The sequence below is a fragment of the Tyto alba genome, unplaced genomic scaffold, assembly GCF_018691265.1.
Source record: "Tyto alba isolate M040663 unplaced genomic scaffold, T.alba_DEE_v4.0 Super-Scaffold_44, whole genome shotgun sequence".
NCBI lineage: Eukaryota > Metazoa > Chordata > Aves > Strigiformes > Tytonidae > Tyto > Tyto alba.
The window spans coordinates 13,077,313-13,097,689 of record NW_024881320.1 but is presented as its reverse complement, the minus strand read 5'-3'; the positions used below and the strand labels follow the sequence as shown (position 1 = coordinate 13,097,689).

Sequence of the window (20,377 nt, the reverse complement as noted above, 5' to 3'; positions counted from 1 at the left end):
TACCTGATCTCTTCCTTTTCTTCTTTTAAACAAACACAATCACATTTTTGGAGAGTGTTGTGCAGAGTAAACCGTGCTTTTTTTGGAGATTCTGGCAGTCAATCCATCCTTGTGTCGCCGGTAACGCACGTCTCTCTGTCCCCACAGTGCCCGCAAACGCCCCATCCCCTACTACCGTCCCAGTCCCTCCTCCTCCAGCAGCGCCAGCAGCTATTCCTCCTGGTACAGCAGCTTTAGCCGCTCCCCGAGCCGGAGCCGGAGCTACTCCAGTTACCGGACGAGCCGGAGCCGAAGCTGGAGCAGCAGCAGCGCCGAGGGCAGGAGCCGCAGCCGGAGTTCGGGCCCCAGGAGCAGCCGCAGCAGGAGCAGGAGCTGTGACTCAGGAGACAGCTCTGACAGCCTGCGTCGCTAGGGAGTGCCGTGGACGGGCTCGTGTGCTGGCGTCGCCTCCGAATTCCTGGCATTCTCCGCTTCCTTCCCACCTACCTGGCCATCGATAGCAATCATCCCCAATACTGACGTGGTGGCAGTGCCGGGTGCCCCTTTCCCCAGGTTGGAGTGAGAGCCCTGGTGCGCCCGCTGCAGCCCCCTCGCTGCCTCTCGGAGTGGGTGGGTCAGTCCCAGCTCTCCAGGCCGGGGCTGGAAGAAGGGTCGGTGCTTTACAGGTCCCCAGAGACCTGCTCCATCCTCCCCGACGTCCCCACCTCCCCATCGCTGCCGCGCTCCAAAGCACTACCAGCCGGTCCAAAGGAAAGAATTCAGCTCCTTGCTCTTCTGCCAGTCCAGGATCCAGCGAATTAATTTCTGTTGGAGGGAGAGACCCGGTTAGGGAGGGATTTGCTGGGAAGCTTTGATGATGAGTGGGAGTGACCTGTTCCCACCAAGGCAAATATCAGGTCCCCGAGGGTCTCTCCTCCAGAGTTTCTGCCCTCTCTGCAGCAAGCCTCTCCCATGAGAGAATATTTATTTATTGCTGGTCAGCCAGTCCCTGCTATAAATGGAAGGCTAGAAATCCCTCCTGACGTAATTCCTGGGGATAAAAAAAAACCATTCCCTCTCTTTCTCCAGTCCTTTCCTACTAGGTATGCATCATCTTTCGCAGGGTTGTTTTATCCCCACCCCCAGCACTGTGACTTGCTTGCAAACAAACTGCTGAGGTGTGAGGCAGATGTGGGGTCAGTGGGATAGAAGGGAGAGGGGAGCCAGTGCCATGCTGTGCTCCGCGGGTCAGGCCACGGCGTGGGAGGTAGGGGCCATGGGGTTCCGTTCTCGGGGGAACCCTCTTGCAGTTTGGGTTTAGGTTTTTCTAAAGGGAGCCTTGCTCTTGGAGCGCAGTGCTGGTGGGGCTGCGAGGAGATAGCCGAGCTGTGGGGTGTAGGGAGACCACGGAGGGTTAAAAGCGCATCGCTTGAGCCAGGGGACCCCAATTCCCCTTCCTCCTAACAGGCAGCAATTTTAAGCGATGTCAGAGGGATTCCAGGAAATCATTTCTCCTGGAGACCCTCAGGCTCCCCCGAGGCAGGGTTAGCAGCCCCGGTAGCCCCACGGCAGGGCCCGTGCCAGGCTGCAGCAGGATGCACTCGCGCCCGCCGGTGCAGGGGTGCAGCCAGGACCCCCCACTAATTGCCCGTTTGTCTGAGGAGCCGCAGGCAGCGGCAGCAGGGCCCTGCCTGCCTGGGCGCCCGCGGCCCTGGGGTTTTGTCTTTCTGCCAGCCCAGCTGCCTGCGCAATTACTGTGTTTTGCAGGGTAACAAAGGCTTCTCCCAGCACAGGCCGAGCTGGTGCTGAGGAGTTTCTTTCTCTTACAACACCTGGGTGCTTAGAGACGCTAATTTGGATTTAAGACTTCCCTCCCTCCCTTTTTCCATCCCCTCCCCTTCCACCCTGCGTGATTATTAAGGAGTTGGGGCTTAATGAGTCAAGGAGGTGTGTCGATTAAGTGTCACAGAAAAGAGTTAAGCGGAGCCAGCATCTGCTGGAGGAGGAGAGGGGGTCGAAAAAATTGCAACACGCACACACACACCTCCCCAGCTAAAGAGTTACCTACAGCCCCCCTGTCCCGCTGGCAGCAGGTAAAGGTGCAAGGCTGCAAGCGGAGGAAGGCCAAGTGCCAGTGGTGTTCTGGTGGAGCGGGATGATCGCCTTAGCAAGCATATAAACCTGCTGTCGGCTGGAAAGCGCAGCACCATGGGGTGTATTTCCACCTGGGTGGTACGAGGAGAAGTTTTAAGCCAGGGGTCCCTTTTCCCCAGTATCCTTCCTGCTGCTGGTCCCCCTTGTCCTGTGTCTTCAACCCCCAAAGCCCCCCCTTTTCCCAGCCCTCATCCCCCGCCTGGCTCTCTGCAGGTGATTTGAGGATGAGGGTGGCCGAGGCAGGGAGCTGGGCACTGGTATGGCCGGTGGCTTGGTGGGGACATGTGTCCACCTCCTGGGAGGCCACTTTCTAGGACACAGTAAAGGGCGTTCCTGGCAGGGCTGAGCAAATGCTCTAGGGCTGTGGTTGAGGGATGAAAGACGGGGTGTTCTTGCAGTGGGGTGCCACTGGCTCCCCTCCTGCGCTGGCCCTGACAGCGGCCCCTTGGCCACCTTCTGCAGCGAACTCCCTTTTCGTAAAGGGCTCAAAACCTCACGCTTCTTCCCCAAAGAGTCTCTCCCGGTTTGATGCTGAAATGCCCCGTCCTCCTGTTCCCCGGGCAGGCCCCAAGGCAGCGATGGGAGCCCAGACCCCACATCCACCAGTGTCTCAAGCGCAGCCTCGTGCTCCTTAACACCTGCTGACGCACACGTGCACCCGGAGCGGGGAAGCAGCGAGCCGGGAGGTCAAAAACCAGCAAAGACAAGGAGGGGGGCTTCGTGCAACTGGAGTGAATATCGAACGCACCACTGGCTTGAGCTCCTCGTGGCTGGGGACGGGTGGCGGAAGCACCGCACCGGGGTCGGCGGCGCCCGCCGCGCGGGGGCCAGGAGGCGCCTCGGAGGGTTGCGCGGGCTGGCGGCAGCTCTCGCACCCTGATCCGTGCTTCAGGGACTGCCTGCGCTTGGACAGCCCGTGGCAGCCGAACGCTCCCCGAGCAGACTTGCGTTGGAGTAAACCTCTTAACTTATTTATTTATTTATTAATTTATTCTCATTATTATTATTATTATTATTATATTAATTGTATGTCAGGATGGATGCAGGTGGTCGCTGTTACCAGTATTTATTTATTCTCTTTTTTTTTTTTTTTTTTTCTTTTTGAACAATAAGTTATTTTGGGATCTATTTGTTTGTTTGAATGTATCCATGCCACTGTTCTCATGTAAAGGTTTACAGCGCTGGCCCCTCTCGGCCAGGCAGCTGGAGGAGGGGTGACGGTCACTCCTGCTGCCAGCGCGTCCCTTTGTGCTCTCCGGAGCGGGGCAGAGAGCGCCCGATGGACAGAGGGATGCAGGGCAGAGCTGTTGGTCTGTTTTCACACTAAAATCTAGAGTTTCTCATTAGATTTGTGCAGGAACGTGGTGGAAGTGACCACAGAAACAGGTCTAGGACCTCACGGAGGTGACGGCAGGGGTCTGCTCGCCAGCCGGCCGGGCGGTGGGGTGTTTGCAGTGCTGCGAGGGGAAGCCTCACCCCGGCCCGTGCTCGCGCCGGCCGGGTGCCAGCTGGCCACCGCTGCTGCTTCCCTTGGCTCCGCAGCCAGTGCCCAACCCGAAACCGAGCTGCTCTGCACAGGCCCCGCTGGTTTTCCTGGGAGGATGCTGTCGCTAGGACTCCCCCGCCGTGTTTATCGCTGCGCAATGACCCACCCATGGAAAAACGACAGAAATGAGACCGTGAGAGAGCGATCCGTGCTGAAGATGCTTGCAAAACCCAGCCTCTGGTGACAGGACCTAACCAAGTCTGTGTGTGTATGTGTACGTGTATGTGTGCACATGTGCATATACGTATGAGTTTTCCTCAGTGGTGGTGCTTATTTTTTACCTTATTTAAAATTTTTAGTGCAACCTGGAAGATCACCCTCCCTGTTAGTGGACAGCTGGGTTTTCCATCCGTTTACGTGAAGCCCGTGAGCTTTTCTGTCTCTGTGCCTTTTGCCAGCGCTTTTTTTTTTTTTTTTTTTTTTTAAAACGTTGTTTCGCCCATTCGTTGCTTTTATGGATTTTTGCTCCGCGTCCAGCATCTCAGATTGCTGCTGGCACGCTCTGCAAAGAGCAGCGTTCACCTGGTGGAAAGGCAACTCGGTCGTTTGGGTGTTGGTGAATCTCTGTTCCCCTCTGGTCAGCTGCATGGGGAATGCCCAGGGCCAGCCACAGCCTCGAGGCTTCAGGAAAATCTCTTGGCCGTTTTTGGGAGGCCCTATCTCAGATGGGTTTGCTTTCCTCAAACACAAAGGCTCTTTCCCTCCCACGATTTTGTTTCCATCCCGCGAGTGCCCCAGTTGCCTTTCCCTGGCAGAGCACACGTCGCAACACCCGCTCCCAAATGTCCCTGACACTGGAGTCGTGCCGTCGGCTCTCCCCGCTCCCTGGACCTGCCTTGGCTCTGGGTTTGTCTCACCAAGCGAGTCTCATCCCACCCCTCCCAAGTCCAGAGCTGGGGCCGGGCTCCAAAAAACCCAACACAATCTCTGCAGGTTTGCTGGAAAGCAAAGATAAGGGATTTTTTAAAGCACTGCTGTGTTCTTTCTTTTCTTCGTGGGTTACAGCACTCGGTTGAGCTTTGCTTTATGTTGGCTGCAACATTTCTCAATGTTTTTGTTGTTTGGGGGGACTGAATTTGTACCAAACTTGTCTGCAACAGCCAATCACTGTTATTTTGCTATGCATTGTACATATATTGAACGGGCTGAGAGGATTTAGCTTCTATTTAATATTTATTTCTTTTATTTATTGAGCATTACTGTAAAAAAGGCATTTGGGTCTCGCTGTTAGGTCCATGAAGGTCGGAGCCTTTGAGATGTTGCTCTATACGTTGGAGGGGTTATCAGAGAGGTGAATTACTGAGGCTGTCACCTGCTGGCGTGGAGGCATCTGGCAGACAAATTAAGCTCATTTGGAGCTCAACCACCTGTGATTTAGGGAGGAACCTCATTTAGATGGAGATGAGGAAGGCAGGGGAAAATCTTCCATCTTCTTGGACCAGCCTCTACTGGCAAATCACAACTCCCTGGAAAGGTGCTGGGCGGTCGGAGGCAATGGGCCAGCTGTGCCCGAGGAATAACCCTGCTCGTCCTCCTCTGTGCCACGCAGGGCTCCCTGGATCTCCGGAGATCCCTGGGGATCTCTGATCTCCCACCACTGACCCCCTCCTGGCCCTCAGTGGTTATTGGGGGAAGGGGGGACTTGTTGCCCTTTCATCCACATGAGGAAGGGGACAGGCTTGAAGTGACTTGCCGTGGTCTCTACCAGGAAGCAGGGATGTCCACCCTGCCCGGTCCTGAGACCCTCATCCTCATGCCACGTCCTGCTTCGCCCCCTTCCCCGAGCTTTGTGCCGGAACCAGTAGCTTTGCCCCGGTGTGAGCTCAGGAAAAGTGGCCGGGACAGGACTGGGGAAGTCTCCCCTGTCATCCCCGACACTGACTAGAGCTCGCCGCAGGCATCCTCCCCCAGCTTGGAAAAAAGCATGGGGTGTGCTAAAAATCACGGCCTGCCCCAGTGTCACCCCACCGAGGCCGCAGCTGGTGTCCTCTTCACCCGAGCGGGAGGTGTTTGTGCTCGGTGGGCAGAGCTGCCCGGGCTGGCGGAGCGCAGACGTGGCCAGCGCTGGGCCGTTCCTGCAGAGCTGCCAGGAGCTGCAGGGTGCTGCTCAGCCTTGGGGCTCGCGGGATACTTGTTTGAGAAAAGGATGGATTCAGGTGCCTAAGCGAAGACTTTGCCCTTTAGTGTCCAGTGGGGTTTTATTACCTCTTTACCAGGGAATAAATAATTCTCATGAGTTCTGCTGCTACCTGGAAGTTTGCACATGACCGGGAGGGTCCCCGAAGCACTGGTACATCCGCTGTTGTAGCAACAGCTTCACGGTCAAGCACCCCGACTTTTGGGCTATTGCCTAGAGAACAACACCCTGACCTCACCGGCCCGGGGGCAGCTCTCCGCCTTCGAAACCCAGGGAACGAGAAGATTGAGAACGAAAGTCAAGACGTGAGAGAAGCTGCGAGGGAAATGGTGTCTCTGTTTTCTCTCCTGTTGGTCGTTTCCTTACCAAATGACACCGGCGCATCTGTTCATTTTGACTTCATTGTAAAGCTCCCTTTGCTCTCCATCGAAATGCATACTGTATTCTTTAGTCTTCCTGGGGTATTTGAGTTGTTAGCCTGGTTAGAAAAAGGGTTCCAATAAAGGTTCGGACAGTATTTCCTTCTCATCACAGCCCTGTTTGTCATGTTCCTTTTGGATCCGACTGTGCATGGTGGGATATTTTGGGTTGTTTCAGCTGCTCCGCAGGGAAGGGCATGTGCCTCCACTCCCAGCTGCCAAGGACTGGCTCCTCGGGGCACTGGCTGAAGCAAAAAAAAAGTTATGGGTTAGTATTTCTGTCAGCTCTCGCTTCCCTGCTGGGCCAGGTTTTTCGCTGCCCTTTGCCAGGCACTTTGGATCCCCCCGCCCTGCTCAGGGACCGGTAGCCCAAGCCAGAAGCGCAGCCGTCTCCCCGCAGAGGTCACCGTTCGGGCTCGCCCGTGCTCTCCTCCGTGCCCTTCCCTGCCCACACAGCGCCCGCTCCGAGCCCTGCGCCGTGCCCCCGCGCCGCACGGTCCCGCTGCGGTCGCCTCCTCGGCCGTCTCGGCAGGAGCCAGGGCGCTCACCCATGAGCAACGCGGCGCTGGGGACTCGCTGGCACCCCAGACGATGCCCCTCACCCTGGGCTGGAAGCCCCCCAGGGGAGCGGTAGCACTGGACCGGGTCCCCGTGCTGTTTCCAGCAGGGCTCGGATGGGCACCCAGGGAGGGTCTGGCTGCGGCACAGACCGATCCTGGGGACGCGGGGCAGCGTCCCCAGGTCACTCGGAGGAGGAGCGAGGCTGCCAGGCCGCTTCGCGCTCCCCAGAGCTGATGTCCTGGGGCCGGCTCGGCAGCAGGAGGCAGCCGGGAGATTTGGAGTGACAACAGGAGCTAAATTGGGATGGCCCAGAGAGGGCAAGAGCCGGCGGGAGGGGACGCGTGACTAATCGGGATAAACAAGGCGACAGGGAGGATTCCTGGCTGGGGAGGGAGGATGGCCCGGAGCTATGCCGGGAATCGTGAGACTGGAGATGTCGGGAGGCTCCTGGAAACACAGCAGGAGCATGGGGCTGCCCAAAACCTCCTTAGGGCTCTTCCCCCTCTCCCCGTGGGCTGGTGTTTGCCCGAGTGGGTGCAGAGCTGGGTGCTGGGGTGATCCCGCTCCCCAGCCGAGGTGAAAGGTGCCCAGCTGGGCTCAGGCTCGGTTTGTGGTGATGTCCCCCGGGGCACCCTGCTGTCACCCCCAGCCCAGGCAAGACAAGAGGATGGAGGGGGATGCTCTGCCCCTCCACTGTCTGCTGCCTCCCCGCACCCAGGGGTGCTCAGCCAGCGCCTGGGACCTCCCCAGGCACCTCCAGCAATCCCCCTCGGTCCCCAGGGAGACCCCCACCATGGCCAGCTGTCCCCACGCCTGGGGGGGTGAAGGAGCTGAGCCTGGGGGAGCTGCCCTGCCCCACGCCACGAAAGGCAGCTCCCTCCCCCAGCGATGCCACATCGGCGCAGAGTGATTAATGCCGTTGGAGTGACCAGCGGCTGAATTGCTGCGCGGCCTGCGCTGCATTAAAGTCTTCCTGCTGTAATTAGTTCCATCAAGTCTATTAGAAAAATTGCAGATGCTAAAGAGAAGGAGCATGAGGCAGCGCCGGGAAGGAGGATGTGGCATGAGGAAGTGGTCCGGTATCCAGCATGACCCTCACTGATGACATCCCGTCCTCCGGCACATCCCATCGCCCACCCGAGCCGTGCCTGGACCACCTCCTTGGGGAGCCCCCTCGTCGCCACCAGGTACCCCCCCGCTCGCAGGGTCGGGGTCGCGTGGCCCGGCTGGACGCTGGCCGGGAGCTCGCCCGCCACCGCCGCCGCGCCTCTTCCCACGGCGCGCTGCCCGCTCCCCGCCGCTGCCCTGTAATTAGCCCCGCCGCCGCGCGGCTGTGATTACTGCCTCGCCCTGCCCGCGCACGGCGATTGCGGCAGGGCCGGGGCACGCGGTGGGGTGAGGAGGAGGAGGGGGGCGAGGAGGAGGCAGGTGCTGATCTGCGCCGTGAGGCCCCTGGCTGCCCGCTGCCCGGGGTCCCTCTCCTTCCCAAAGTTAGGGGACATTCCTCCAGCCTCCACCGATGAAGGCGGGCGAGGAAGCGGAGCCGGAGCGGGGCATCCCTCGGAGCACGGCTTTCCCCCTGCATCCCGCAGTGCCGCTCGCACCCGGGCTCTGCGGGCAGCGCTGGGCGGCCGAGGCGCTGCGTGCTCCTGGCCACAGAAGGGGGCCGTCCCCTGCCCCAGCATCTCCCCCCCCAAACACTCACCCGTGGGGTCCCACCGCCCTCAAAGCGCCGTGCCAGAGGTGCCACCGGTGACCCATTTCCTGGTACAGTGGGCTGCTCGGTGGCACGGGGACACGTGGCTTTACAGTGAGGGGAAAAGCTTGGCCCGGCCCCGCTGAGGGGGTATTTTTAACGGGTGACACTGAGGTGAAGCAGCCGGCCCTGAGCTCGGGGGCTATTTTGGGCGGGCAGGCTGGGTGCAGGGCAGCGGGAGGGGGCGGCGGGGGCCGAGGCAGCTGCCGAAGTGTCGTGGCCCCACAGCTGCCGGGATCCTCGGGCCGGCGGGAGAGGTCAGCTGCCGCAGCCCAGATTCTCCACGGCTGTTTCATCCTCTCCAAAATACTCGGCTGACAGGACAGGAATTGCAAAACACACTCCCCCCCCCTCCCAAATGCCTATAAATAGCGCTTGCCCAGCGGCTGGGAGGTTAGAGAAGTTTCTCGGCTCCGAGCTCAGGCATTTATTGCAGCTCTCACTCGGGAGCAGCGGGGAAAGTCTCACGTAAAGTGCTGGGGAGCGAGAGGGGAAGAGATAAGCTTTTTAATCTCGGGATATTAGGGTTTTTTTTGTTTTTTTGGTTTTTTTTCCCTCTCCTGCCGAGAAGTTTTATTTTCCTCTCCCCAGTCCCTGGGATCACAGCCAGACAGGAAGCGTTTTCTCACGGCCAGAGAGCTCCCTCCATCCTTCCTGCGCTCCTCCAGCTCCCAGTGATTCAGCCCTGAATTGATTTTCTCCGCCGTCCTTCACCTGGTGCCGGGGAAGGAGGGGACCACCCGCAGCCGCGCGCCCGCATCCCGCCCGGGGTGGATGCGTCTCCTCCGGGACGGGCTCCTCGGGCAAGTTCGCAGCCAGGAGCGGCCGCGCAGAGGCTGAGGCTCCGTGGGAGAGCCCCGGGGACACGCTCGGACCCCTCCAGAGGAAGCCATGGCCGACAGCCAGATGCCCTTCTCCTGCCATTACCCCGGCAGGCGCAGTGTCCGCGACCCTTTCCGGGAGCCCGGCTTGACCTCGCGCCTGCTGGACGATGATTTCGGGATGTCACCCTTCCCCGGGGACCTGACGGCGGACTGGCCCGACTGGGCTCGGCCCCGGCTCACCACCACCTGGCCGGGCCCCCTGCGCACCGGCATGGCCCGCGCCTCCGCCATGGCCCCCGGCTACGGCGCCCGCTTTGGGGGCTACCCCGAGAGCCGCAGCCCCGTGCCCTTCCCTCGCGAGCCCTGGAAGGTGTGCGTCAACGTGCACAGCTTCAAACCCGAGGAGCTGACGGTCAAAACCAAGGATGGCTATGTCGAGGTGTCAGGTGAGAGCGAAGGGAGGAGGAGGAGGATGGGGCATGGAAAGCAGTCGGTCCTGCTCTGCCTGTGCTGGCTCAAGAAATTGCCATAAAATGAAAAATCACCTTTATTTTAAGTCAGCGGCGCCAGCCCTGTGCTCGGGAACAGGGCCAGCGCTGCGGCAGGGCTTTGAGGCAGCCCCCGCGGGCGGTTTGGGGGTGCCACGGGGGGGACCCGGCTCACAAGCCGTGGTGGTTTGCTGCAAAAATGAAAAGGACAAGCCTCCTTTGGGGTAAATCTCTGTGATTCTGTCCCGGCTGGCCGGGGAGGCACTGCTGCGGGCGGCGGCATCCTGCAGCGAGCTGCCAAGAGGGGCCCCAGCTTGGCTGGGTTAATTATAGCCGGGGTGAGGCCGGTGCGGAGGGAGATTCCCTTTAAAGGGGCCAAGAGAGAGGCAGCTCCGTGCCGGGAAGTGGGGGGCAGCCGCGCCGTGGCCTCCACCCCAACTGAGCCCCGAGAGGTGCCAGCCTGGGGATGAGCTGGCCAGAAGCACATCCCTAAAAATTAAATTAATGGTGGGGACGGTGGGTGCGGGGTGCACCACATCTGGGGTGTCTGTGGGCACCCAGCCCTGAGCATCCCGCCATTGCCCCCCACTGCCCTGGGCCGGGGTCCCCGGGGGGGCTGGGGGCTGCCGTGCTGCATGGCCCTGGGTGTTTATTTGGGGCTCACGGCATTGCGAGGGGAAAACCGCAGGTCAGGGAGGTCCCGGCAGCCGCCAAAGTGGGTTTTAACTTCAGAGATGCTCCAGGCACAGGGACCCCCAGCCTGACAGCGTGGTGGAGGGGACCCCAGACTGGGGAGCGGGACAAGAGGGGACGCTGCCACCTCCAAAGGTTTTATTATGTTTGGGGGGCTTTTTCTTGAGCCCCAGCTCTTGGCAGCCTGCGAGAGCCCAGGCTCTCACTGGAAATATGGGTGTGCTGTGTCCAACACCACCTTCCCGACACAGCTGAGGCTCCCCGAGCCCTCCCCAGAGGGGAGGGTTTGCACTGGAGAAGAAAAACAACTCCCCTGAAAACTTTCCTGTTGGGTTTTGTTGCTGTTTGGTGGGGAAAAAAATAATTTCCCACTGAGGTGGTGACAAAAATAATTTCCCACTGAGGTGGTGACATGGGGTGTTGCCCTTCCCCGCAGGCAAACACGAGGAGCAGCAGGTGGAAGGAGGGATCGTCTCCAAGAACTTCACCAAGAAAATCCAGTAGGTACCAGCTGGTCCCGGGGTGTCCCCCCTGCAAAGGGGCTGGGGCGTGGGGAGGCTGCCACATCCCCTTGACCTGCAGCCAAATGTGGGGCCCCGTCCCTGCGGCGCAGGCAGGTCCCTGGCAGCAAAGGGCTGAGCTGTGCCAGTCCCCGCACCCCGGCTCACACACGCAGGGACTGCTGTGCTTGTTTTCACCCCCAAAATCTGCCCTTCTGCAGCATGCGCCTGGCTGGTTCGGGCCACGCAGTGGTTTCCTGAGGGAGGTAAAAGAGGGGGGAGGTGTTTTTCTGGGTGCTCTGTCAGTCTCCTCCAGGCCTGGGGCTGCGTTTGGAGCCGTCCGGGGTGCAGGGAGCAGGAGGGGTGCAAGGAACCGCGCTCATGGTGCCAGCACATCCCCCGGGGTTCAGCAGGGCACGACGGGCTGACACCATCATCAGCTCCAAAATACATCCCCGTGTGTGAATGTACACACACATATATATATATATCTCTGTCTATCTGAATGATGTCAGTTAGATTGCTATCGCGTTGACTCACCGCGACAGCTCACTTTGGCAACAACAACAGCAAAGGGCAGGGAGGAAAGGCGAGTCCGGAGGCAGGCGAGCCCCGACCGCGGCACTTTGCCCAGGCGGGGGGCAGACCCCCAGCCACAGGGCTGGCGAGGATAACAGGGAGAAGTGACAAAGCCCGGGGCGTGGGAAGGGTTTCCTCAGCTGGCAGCAGCTCGGCTCTGCTTTTTCCACCCCAAAGGAGCCCTGTGCATCCCGAACTCCCGCAGGAAAGCTGGGCCGAGCACCGTGCTCCCTCCTGCCCGGCGCTCGGCAGCCGCGGCGGCTCCTTTTACGGGCAAGGCTCGCGGCCGACGCGGGCTGCGGCACGGCCGTGATTTACTCCGGCTTTGCAGAAGCCCGGGCGGCACAAGCGGCGGGTGACATCCTGTCAAACACATCTGCCGGGGAGATTAAACAGAGCACCCACAGGGGCCAGAGCGGCCAGGGGGGCCGCTTTAAATATCCCCGGCACATTCCCAGGCGCTACGGTAATAACGTTAGGCTTTGCGGAGCCCTGCGGTGGGGCTGCCGGCTCGGCATTGGCGGTTCCCCCCACGCTGGGGGTCCTGCGTGGGCTTCCCAAGGGCCGAGGCCCACCAGGGATGCAGCGAGCCAGCAGCCCCCCGCCCCCCTCTCCCGCCAAGCTCCTAAACCATCTCCTCTTTCCTCCCCGCGCAGGCTGCCCTACGAGGTGGACCCCATCACGGTCTTCGCCTCCTTGTCGCCGGAGGGGCTGCTGATCATCGAGGCGCCCCAGATCCCCCCCTACCAGCAGTACAGCGAGGGCGGCTGCGGCAGCGAGATCCCCGTCGAGAGCCAGGAGGCCACCTGCGCCTGACCCCGCGTCCCTCCCGCGCCCCGGCATCCCTCCTCCCCTCTCCCCTCTCCCCCCGGACCCCTGCTCCCCAGCCCCCTGCGGCGCGGCGCCTGGGCAGCCTCCGGCAAGGGTGACGGGTGCCGCTCGCAGGGACGGCAGCACCCACCACCCCACGGGGGACCAGCTGAGAGCCGGGGCACGCACGCCGGGTCCCAGGCCACCGTCCCCAAGGGCTTGTAGCCGACTGAGGTGCCGGTAGAGATTTTGTGCCCATGGGGCCAAGCAGAACGGATGTCCTCGTTACGGTTTTTTTTTGCTCTGAGTTGCTCGGATGGGATATTTATAACAGTAGCAGAAAAGGGCCCTTTTTTCTCTAAAATTGACATGGAATCCCATAGCCCTGTGTCTTTTCCTCCTCTGTGGGTTTGGTTTTTTTTTTTTAAACTACATCTCTGCAAAGGACACGCATCTGGCGGTGGAGCTTGACGGCACGGCCTCCGTCCTGAGAAACGCAAACCGTCCGCGTGTTTTGAACATTGGTTTGGGGTTGGTTTTTTTCTCTCTTTTTTTTTTTTTTTTTTTTTTTTTTTCCAAAGAGAATTTGTGCTTTTACTTGTCAGACCTGAGGAATAAAACCCAGTCGATGTTCTTAGCCTCCGCTTGTCTCGGCTGAGCCCGGCGGGGCGGGCGCAGAGCTGCGGGAGGGCGGCGGGGAGGAGGGGGAATGCCACCGTGTGCCACCTCCTTGCCTGGCACAGGGTTCTCCCCACAGGGGGGAAGGAGAAGAGAGATGTGTGGGGATGTTTGCGCTGATGGGTGGCTGAAGCATTTGCTGGAGCCTTTTCTGCAGCCAGTGAATGCCGAGTCCCAGCTGACACTGTGCTGGGGAGGCACCAGGCCCGGTGAGGACCATGGGCTCATCCTTTCCTCACCCTCTTGAGAGGTTGCAAATCTTTTTCCTGCTCGGGGATGCTCAATCAGCCTCCGAGCAGGGAAAGTCAGGTTTGCACCATCCCCATTTCCATCTTACCCTGCCAGCTCCCCACTGGCAGCTCCGCAGGGAAGCACTTCCCAGCTAATTCCCCAGCAGCAAATGGTTTCTGCTGGGCTCTGGACACAGCCTTAAAACCATTCCTGGGGGCAAAGCACTGAGCAATTTTTGTTAACAGGCTGCAGTGCCCAGCGTTGGCAAAGCAGAGGTGCCGATGGGTGGCAGGAGTTTTTCCATCGATCTGCACAGCACCTGGACCGGGCACATGGTTTTCCATGTCACCAGGACCTTGGAGTTAAAAATACAACCTCACATGCTCCACTACGGCGCTTTCGGGATGTGGTTACCAACAACAGCCCATCACACGCGGTGAACCCCGGCCCTGGAGCTCAGGGGCCACAATAGTACCCGCACTCCAGGTCACGGAGAGGAACCTGGGGCCTCTCACTCTGGTTTTATATATTATATTTAATTTTCAGTGGTTGTTACAGAGCCTGGACCCCCAGGCAGTGCACAACACCCCCTCGTCCGTCAGTAGGAGCCAGCCCTGGGCTCAGCCATGACAGCTCTGCCCGGCGTGGCTGTGAGCACAGCAATTTTTATGAATAAAATATAATCCTTGAAATGTAATACTGACACCAGGATGGAAAGCAAAGAAGTCATGAGTCACCGCTCCAGCCCTGTGCCCTTGTGCCACTTGAAGCCACTGTGTCCCGTGGGTGACACCTCTCCAGCACAAACTGTCCCTCTTCCTCGTCCCTTCAAAGAATTATTTCTTTCAGTCTTTTGGAGAAACATTCCCAGCCCCAGAGGCTCCCCAACCCCAAATTTGACCCCAGCGCCCCACGCCCTCAACACACTTTTCATGGGCAGGACCCCGGGGGAAGCACGTTGTGTCCCTGGGGTGGCCCTCAGGCTCCAGCACCCCGAAGCGAGCGGCTGGATGAGGCCCCAGGACACCCCTGACCTTGCACCCCACAAGTGGCAGCTGACGGCCCCCCCTCCCAAGCAGGGCTGCGGGCACAGGGCACCAGCTGTGACCTTGCTGAGAGGGAAATTAGCCCCAGGTGAGCCCCTCTCCCTCCCCAGGGGATATGGGGAGGTTCCCAGGCTGCAGCTGCACCAGTGCCGGGGCACAGGGAGCCCTGGGACCAACCCCGGGGCCACAGCACAGGTAAGGGCTGCCGCAGTCAGACAGTGGCTCCCAGCTTTCTCTCCTGCTGATCCTGCAGTTTGGGGGAGGACTTTTCTTTTTTTCTTTAATCACTTTCTGGTTTATTCGGTTCTGCTTTCTGATGAATTCCTTAATAATGTCTTATAAAGACTGTTGTAAGATGCATTAGCAGTAATTTCTTAATAGCTGAGTCTGGCATCAGCAATTAACACTAAGGATGTCTTACACAGTCAGTGTGCTTGGACCCGTGCAGCCAGCAGCTTTTCAAGCTGTTGGATCGTCTGGAGTATCATATACTAATGAAATAGTTGTAAGTGGAGATTTTTTTTTTTTTTTTTAAAGTATGACCTCATTATTGAAGTGAAGTTGGTTTTTAAAAAGTAATCCCTACTAGTGTTTCTGCAAATGGAAAAATAAGTTTGGAAATACTGGGGCATTTCTACATCAGCATCTCCCCCTGTGGCTGAGGATGATGAGGTGGGAAATGTGTGTTTCTGGGGCACCAGGCTGCTGCAGAGCCAGGGCCAGAGGGGAGCAGGAGCTGTTTGCTCAGCCTCAGCCTGCGTGAGAGATAACGGCTTGAAGCCATTAGACCTGTAACACAACGCTATAATGGCCACTCTGCCAATTACATTACATTTCATGGGTTTATAGCAATTAGACTGCATCGGGTGGTGTCATAACACATTACAGTTTATAGCTTAATATCGGCTCTACCAGGGAGACAACGTGGGCGAGCATCCTCTGGGCAGGGAGGAGGGGGCTTCCCGCAGGTCTGACCCCAGGGCTGGCCAAGGGGGATCAGGAGGGACCGAGACCAGGGCTGGGCATTTTGGGACCCCTCTCACAGGAAGGAACAGGCACAGGGTTGTGTTTATCAACAATTCATCTCTTATAGGGTACCCCGGCCACAGCAGCCCCTCTCTGCTGGCCCTGTCTGACCCACCCCGGGGGGGCGGTGCCCCCCTATTTCTCCTTCTGGAGCAGCATTAGACTTGTCGATATCCACACCATTCAAAGCCAAATGATTTTTACTGCTGAAGGAGGTGGAGGAGCCATCCTAATCAGGCCTTTCAAATCCTGTTCTCAGTGCAGTGCTGATGCTGCCAGCATGGGCCTGTGCCCCTGTCCAGGGAGGGGAGAGGAGCAGATGTTTGAAAGATTTTATTTTTTAATTTCCAAGAAGTCAGTTCTGATAAAATACACAATCACATCTGAAAGAGGCTGATGTAATTAAGCAGTCTGATGTTGGGCAATTTGCATCAGGCTCTTTGTTGCCAGTGGTGCCAGCATGTGCCCCGTTGCCTGGAACAAGGAGCACAAGGAGATACTGGAGCCAGGGCTGAGCTTGGAAACCCAGCAGCTCTTGATGCATCCCAGCACCGTGAGCTTGCAAGCTTAGCTCTAAGCCCCAGCAAAGCCCTCCTGGGCAGCTGGGGGGAAGTGAGGGTGGTTCGTATAGCCTTTTTGTTTGGAAAAAGATTTTTCTAGCTTCTCTGCAGTGGTGATCCCACCTGCAGCACAAGAGGGTGATTTCTGGAGCTGCAGACACGGAGCTGGGATGGGCCGATGGGGAGGGCTCGGGGCTGGGAATGCAGCACCATGAGATAAGGGGGCTTCATCGTGGGAAACCAGCCTCGGACGACCTGCTGCCCAAACCAGCTGCTGCAGATGGGCTGAGGGACACGAAGAGATAAGGACAAGGTCACCCAAGCCCTGGGAGAGCTCGCCGGGTGGTTCAGGAGGCTTGGTTTGGAAGAAGCTGAATAAACCTCTCAGCCATGTCCTGCTGTCTGTCCTGAGCTGCTGAGGAAGCTGCAGGGGCTCCACCAGCCCTCGGCAAGGCAGGGGCACGGGCCAGCTGTGCCGAGCAGTTTCTGAGCACCAGTTTACACCCCACCAGGGCCAGACTGGGCGAGCATGTGGTTCCTCGCAAGTCACCAGCTCCCAGCCTGTCCCAGAGGATTTATTTTCCTAAAATGGAAGCAAAAGCTGAATTGATTTATTTTGGTTGGCAGCATGCAGAGCAGGGTAAATAATCCACAAGAAGCTCCGGAGCTGTCCAGATACACCAGGCACCTCCAGAGGCCTGGTTTCTCCTCCTATAAGGACTGGGTTGGTCTTATTTTCTGACTCCCCAGCTCCCGTGGCAGGAGTGACTCGTGCCCGGGCAGAGCAGTGGCCAACAGCCTGCACGGCAGCTCCCGAAGCCGCGTCCGGCTCCGCGCTGGGCGAGCATCGCTCTCGCACACACACGTGCTGCACTTGATGCCTCTCGCTTGCTCCCGGCACGCTGCTAGGTCGTGCTGCGGGGTCCTCGGGGGGCCACAGAGACCCTTTTGGTGGCTGATGGGGACGTCTGTGCTTTCCAGCCTCTCTGCACAGCTCCGAGCCCTGCCTGTGCCGCGGGTGTGCAGGAGCTCAGCCCGTTTTCTTCCAGCGTCCTCTTCCTTGCTCCTCCGGGCAATGTGCAGCTCTCTAGGCTCTCTCTTGGCAGCTGGTTCTTATTCTTGCAGATTATCTATCTAGGCTTGCACAAGGGTGTTGATATAACACTTCTCAGTGTTTTTCCTTCCCAGAGCCCTCCAGAGCATCCCCAGCTCCCTGAGGGTTTCTCACTATTTCTCACACAAACACAGGCCCCTTCGGTACAAGCCAATCCCTTTTCCCTCAGAGAATATCCCATAACCTTCCAAATGTTTCTCTGCTAAAGTCAAGGTCATTTGGGGTTTCTCATGTTTCAATTTGGGAGTTTCTCTTCTGTTGGAGACTTTACTTTGTTGCAGTTTTGGTCTCTACTTTCAAAGTAAATTTCATCTACTTGATTTTGGATGTCTCCAAAGAGGAGATTTTGCCACACAATGGCCATGGAGACAGAGAAGCAAAAGCTTTCTTTTTCTCTAATGAAAGAACTCAATGTCATAAAAATAACCCGCCCTGGCTGACCAGATGCCCTTTCAGTCTTTCTTAAATCAAAGGCTGGGAAGTTCCACAGGAGCTCCTGGCCATGAACTGAGATGGCCCCTGCTGGGACCAGACCAAGACGTTCTTGAAGCTTTGCCCATCTCATCAGAGGGAAGGCGAGGAGAGACCTCTGTAGACAAAGCAATGCTGGTGGGGTGCCATGGCATCACGTTTTGGATGCTTCTGCCCATACCCATCTCAGAAGGGGACTGGATGTGCTTTGAGGCTCAAGCCCGGGGACGCCCAGCAGCAGCACGGACTCTCCTGGGTAGGCAGTGTGTGTGACCGTGGTGTTAAGCGTCACTAACCCCTTCATGGAGCCGCAGCTGCCTCTAGACACTGCAACATCTCCTAGCCATGAATTCCTCCCTCAAATAATGAGCTGTAGCTGGGGGGAAGGAGACTTTTCTCCTATTTGTTTTCTTTTGTCAGTCTTTAAACCCAGTTGCAAACGCTGCTGGTAATTAAGGGCCATCTCTTGCTGTTTGGGTGATGTGCTGAAGTGCAACCTCCTGCTCCCAGCCAGATGCTCCACAGCAAGCCCATCCTAGAGGAGAGGCAAATTTTCTTAATTTTCTTCTTTCACATTGCAACAAAAAGCTTCCCATTCAAGGCAGCCTTGGAAACCTCTCCTTATTAAAAGACCTCCTTGAAACATATTACAGCAGCCAAGGAGGATGGTTATGAAGCACAAAAAAGCCTGCAAAAGAGCTCATTAAAACAATAAATTACAACTAATTAGAATAAATCAAGCTAAATCATCTCCAGCATGAAGGTAAAATGAGGTGTGAGTGAGTGTTTTTAATAAGGCCAGAGCTAATCCCAGGTTCCTCTTTAAAGTGATAGTGAGTCCTGCCGCAGTGATGATTCCACTGCAGGGACTGGGGCAGAAAACAGACCCAAACAAAGGCGAGGGGAAAGCAGAGCTAAAGGGATTTTCAACTGTTTCCCAATCTGAGCTGCGTGTCCCTAATTGCCATGGGTTTGGGGGTAGCACAGTATCTGCAGTGGCTCACAGAGGTGCAGGCACAGGTGGAGATGCTTGGATTTGCTCACTTTGGGTTGTTTTTCTCTTTAATTTGTGATGCACAAAGTGGCTGTGGAGTTTTGTTCTTGTCCTATCACTTCATCACGCGCAGCCACAGCTAAATGACTTCTCTGCATAATTAGCAGTGAGATCATCGAGACTGCCTTGGCTCGGAGTCGTTTCTCCTCTGGTCTCCAAAGAGCTGCTCAAAACAAGGAGGAGGAGGGAGGTGTGGGGGGAGGCAGTGGGATGGGTGTCCTGCCTGCACCCAGGCAGCCCCAGAGGTGGGTGCTGGAGTGGGACACCTTGGACCCTGGCTCCTGCACCAGCTAAGGGAGATTTGGGAGATGTCTCTGTCCTTCTCGATGACGCTAACACTTGAGGCAAAGGTCCCAGGGAGTAAAGACCAGCAGCACCAGCCTGACCCAGGCTGAAGACGGGGCTCACTGCCAGCGGGGCACTGGAGAAAACCTTCTGCAATGTGTTAAACGCCCACATAGGACATCATTGACCAGAAGAGCTGCCAAAGCAAAAGGTTTCCTGCTGAAATGAGTGAATTGCTTCTGGAAGCACCTGGAAGTGGGCTCAGCTCCTGGGAACATGGAGCCCAGGGCCAGCACAGTCACTGGTGCCACAGCCAGGGCTAAGAAACCATGGCTTGAACCTTCTTGGCTGCTGCTTCCTTCCCAGGGATGAGCACTACTGCCAGTACTGGAGAAATGTATTAGTTTCATTAAGCTTAAATTATTAGCTCCAGGCCTTGATAATGATACTTAATGGATCTAATATTTTTTTTGGTGATTATGCTGTTGTATACAGTGGTGTATATCATTAATAACCTTATTTAAACCTCCTTGCTTTCACTGTCACTAATTATGTTCAAGCCCTTCTTATGCCTAAACCCAATTAGCTGCCTACAAAGAGGCTTTACTCCATGAAGACTGCCTGGCTGTGCCAGGAGGTGGATGCTGATGTCTTGGGTTACTGGGCAGGAGGATGTTTGGATTTGGCCACAGGAGCCATGGGCTGGGCCCTACAGGGTGGTCAGGGCAGTCGTGACAGGTGCTGCTTTCTGCAGGAGGTGGTGGAAAGCCTCAGATCAGCTCCACTCTGTTCAAAACCCCTTTTTCAGTCACCCACCAAGTTCTGCAGGGGGGTTAACACCAGTCAGGGCCACCCCATGCCCCAGGTTTTATCACCTATTGGTATCCGAAAGGAGATGATGGACAGTACGTAAGGGTGGTGAAGTCAAACATTGCGCACTGTTTTTCGCAGGAGGTGATGCCAAATGCATTAAGGATTCAGTGTTTTCTCAGGGAAGGTGTACCTGAGCTTGTTAATGCTAGATCAAACTTGTGTGGTCCCCATGCTGGATGAAGCCAGGTGGAAGAAGGAGCATCACCACTGCCTGAAACTTGCCGTAGCCCTTGGGAGGAGCAACCAAGCTTGGCTGCATCTCTGCTTCTCCCTGTCCATGCCTTCTTCCCATCCCCCTGCGAGTTGATTAATCCAGTAGGATTAACCTCTCTTTAACTCCTTGATTAGCTGCATTTTAAAACTCCATTTGTTTTCCTTTTTACATCAAGCCAGAGCCAAAAAAAAAGGCCAATTTGCAGCAATACTGATTTACTGCAATTTCTGAAAATCAGGGCGAACGCCGGGAAAGCGTGCTCAGCATTTCAACTGCTCCCCACCGAGCTGCGAGAGGCTCCATCCAGCAGGAGCCAACTTTGGGAAGAACATCACAGAACCAGCATCCTGGTATCAATGCAAGCCCGGAAGATGAATCC

General features: G+C 57.3%; 2 protein-coding genes across 2 annotated transcripts in view; both read left to right on the top strand.

Annotated features, from left to right (window-relative positions):
* SRRM4 (serine/arginine repetitive matrix 4) overlaps positions 1 to 6,344 on the top strand; it is a 50,370-nt gene extending 44,026 nt beyond the window's left edge. The window contains exon 13 of the mRNA XM_033001380.2: positions 148 to 6,344. Coding sequence (XP_032857271.2) covers positions 148 to 412 — 265 coding nt within the window. The 3' untranslated portion in view covers positions 413 to 6,344. The remainder of the gene's footprint in view (positions 1 to 147) is intronic.
* Positions 6,345 to 8,932: 2,588 nt separating this feature from the next.
* Positions 8,933 to 13,086, top strand: HSPB8 (heat shock protein family B (small) member 8). Its single transcript, XM_042805686.1, has 3 exons — positions 8,933 to 9,822; positions 10,994 to 11,057; positions 12,293 to 13,086. Exons 1-3 carry the CDS (start codon positions 9,444 to 9,446, stop codon positions 12,450 to 12,452), a joined length of 603 nt encoding a protein of 200 aa, XP_042661620.1. The 5' UTR covers positions 8,933 to 9,443; the 3' UTR covers positions 12,453 to 13,086.
* The last annotated feature ends 7,291 nt before the right edge of the window (positions 13,087 to 20,377 follow it).

Coding starts and splice junctions, on each gene's coding strand:
- HSPB8 (XM_042805686.1), top strand. CDS start 9,444: ATGGCCGACAGCCAGATGCCCTTCTCCTGCCATTACCCCGGCAGGCGC. Junction 9,823..10,993: donor TGGCTATGTCGAGGTGTCAG/GTGAGAGCGAAG, acceptor CCTTCCCCGCAG/GCAAACACGAGGAGCAGCAG. Junction 11,058..12,292: donor AACTTCACCAAGAAAATCCA/GTAGGTACCAGC, acceptor CTCCCCGCGCAG/GCTGCCCTACGAGGTGGACC.